Below are 1,971 nucleotides of genomic sequence, written 5' to 3'. Positions count from 1 at the left end.
ATTGTTTGAAAATACCTTCATAATGGAGATACTTATTAAACTTTGTAGAAGTTAAATTGTAGATCATGCAACAATGAAGACAAACACCTCTATAAAAACAGAAAGAATAAGAAGTTTCAACCATAGTTCAAAATCTTGCTGAAATTTCGGATATTTTGGCTAGGACGAAATGAGATGCTATGTCGAAATGAAAAAAAAAATGCAATATTTTGAAAATTTCTATCTCATTCAGAAATTTTGGTCATTTCGTTTCGATATTTCGATCATTTTGGCATTTTACACCCAAAAAATGGCCAAACAAAACTCAGAAAAAATACAATATTTCGGCAAAATTTCAGAATCTCGGAAATTTTTCCATCCCATTCAAAAAAGAAAAAAAATGCAACATTTCGAAAATTTCCATCTCATTCAGAAATTTTGGTCATTTCGTTTCGATATTTCGATCATTTTGGCATTTTACACCAAAAAATGGCTAAGCAAACTCATAGAAAAAATACAATATTTCGGTGGAATTTTAGTATCTCGGAAATTTCGATTTGACCGAAATGGCTTTCCAAAACGAGATTTAATACTATAGTTATAACCGGAATTAATCCTAATCTTAATGAGAAGAAACAAGATGCACATCAGAAATATTACAAGAAGCAAAACCCAGAGAAAATCCACCTACAAGAATACCAGCACCCATAAACCCAAGAAACATTAGAAGACAAAATTCTTTCTGAAGCCCCCAAGGAAGCAAAAAGGGCATACCCAGTGCATTAGGCTCCCGCAACTCTGGGGTCTGAGGAGGAAAGGTCATGATGTATGCAGCCTTACCCTTGTTTTCACAGAGAGACTATTTCTAGACTTAAACCTGTGACCACTTGGTCACAATGGAGCAATCTTACCGTTGCACCAAGGCCCACCCTCTTTTTAAGACAGCAACGATGGATTAATCCAAGAAATACAAAATTGCACTCCCAAACCAGGAGATGATGCCATTGGACAATATAGAACACCACAGAAATGAAGCAGAGGTCCCAAACCCAAAATCCAAAATTTTAGAGTAAATTGAAAGAATCAGATCAGAAGAAGCAAGAATCAATAGTAAAGATTCAATATTTCTTACCTGTTTATATTTCTTCTTCCTCTTACCATCTGCAGTCTCGATAACAAATTCCAAAGAATAGATATTAGTTAGCTTCGCCCCATATCCATTCCTCCCACCAGTCGTCGTCTTTATTGCATCATCGTAATTACTGCTAGTCAAAAGATGCCCAAAAATCAATTCCGGCACATAAACCCCTTCCTTCTGGTGGATCTCGATCGGAATACCTTCGCCATTGTTATATACACTGATACAGTTCTGTTCAACATTTATATCGACCTTGATTGAATCCATGGATGGGTCACGCTGTTTGTTGTCGGCGGCATTGACGAGGATTTCATCGAATATCTTGTAGAGACCAGGGACGTAATTGACGTTGCGGTAGACCATTTCCCCTCTTTCGTAGACCCAGAGATTCTGAGGGCGTTTCCCGATCGATCCAACGTAGGTGTCAGGTCGGAGAAGGATATGTTCAATTGGATTCTTCTTTGTGTAGATTTCTTCGATGGTCTTGCTAGAGGGTGCCATGGAATTCCAGCTTGGGATATTGGCGTTATTGCTGGTCTGTAATGGGAACTTCTTGATTCCGGCCATGGCGGTGAGGAGAGATGGTCAGGGAGAGAGCGATAGAGAGAGAGAAGCGGCAAGCAAGTGAGGGTTTAAGAGGGTATTAAGGATAAGAGATCGAAATTTCAAATTCAAATTAAAATTTGAATACAAGCAACGGGATTGCATGGTGATCTATATTGCATGCAAACTCATGCACGGTTCTAACCGTCTCAAAAAGATATTGTATTGAATATCTTACCAAAAAAGGAAAAAAAAAAGATATTGTATAGAGTAGTTTAGGAGATAAGATCACTTTCACATACGTGAATGTA

General features: G+C 37.7%; 1 protein-coding gene across 1 annotated transcript; it reads right to left on the bottom strand.

Annotated features, from left to right (window-relative positions):
• Positions 1-35: 35 nt before the first annotated feature.
• On the bottom strand, positions 36-1,684 carry LOC122643169 (DNA topoisomerase 2-like). Its single transcript, XM_043836819.1, has 2 exons — positions 1,112-1,684; positions 36-89 (listed from the first exon to the last, which is right to left on the bottom strand). Exons 1-2 carry the CDS (start codon positions 1,682-1,684, stop codon positions 36-38), a joined length of 627 nt encoding a protein of 208 aa, XP_043692754.1.
• Between the last annotated feature and the right edge of the window lie 287 nt (positions 1,685-1,971).

This window comes from Telopea speciosissima, chromosome 10, assembly GCF_018873765.1.
Source record: "Telopea speciosissima isolate NSW1024214 ecotype Mountain lineage chromosome 10, Tspe_v1, whole genome shotgun sequence".
NCBI classification, from domain to species: Eukaryota; Viridiplantae; Streptophyta; class Magnoliopsida; order Proteales; family Proteaceae; genus Telopea; species Telopea speciosissima.
This window is presented reverse-complemented; position numbering and strand designations above follow the sequence as displayed.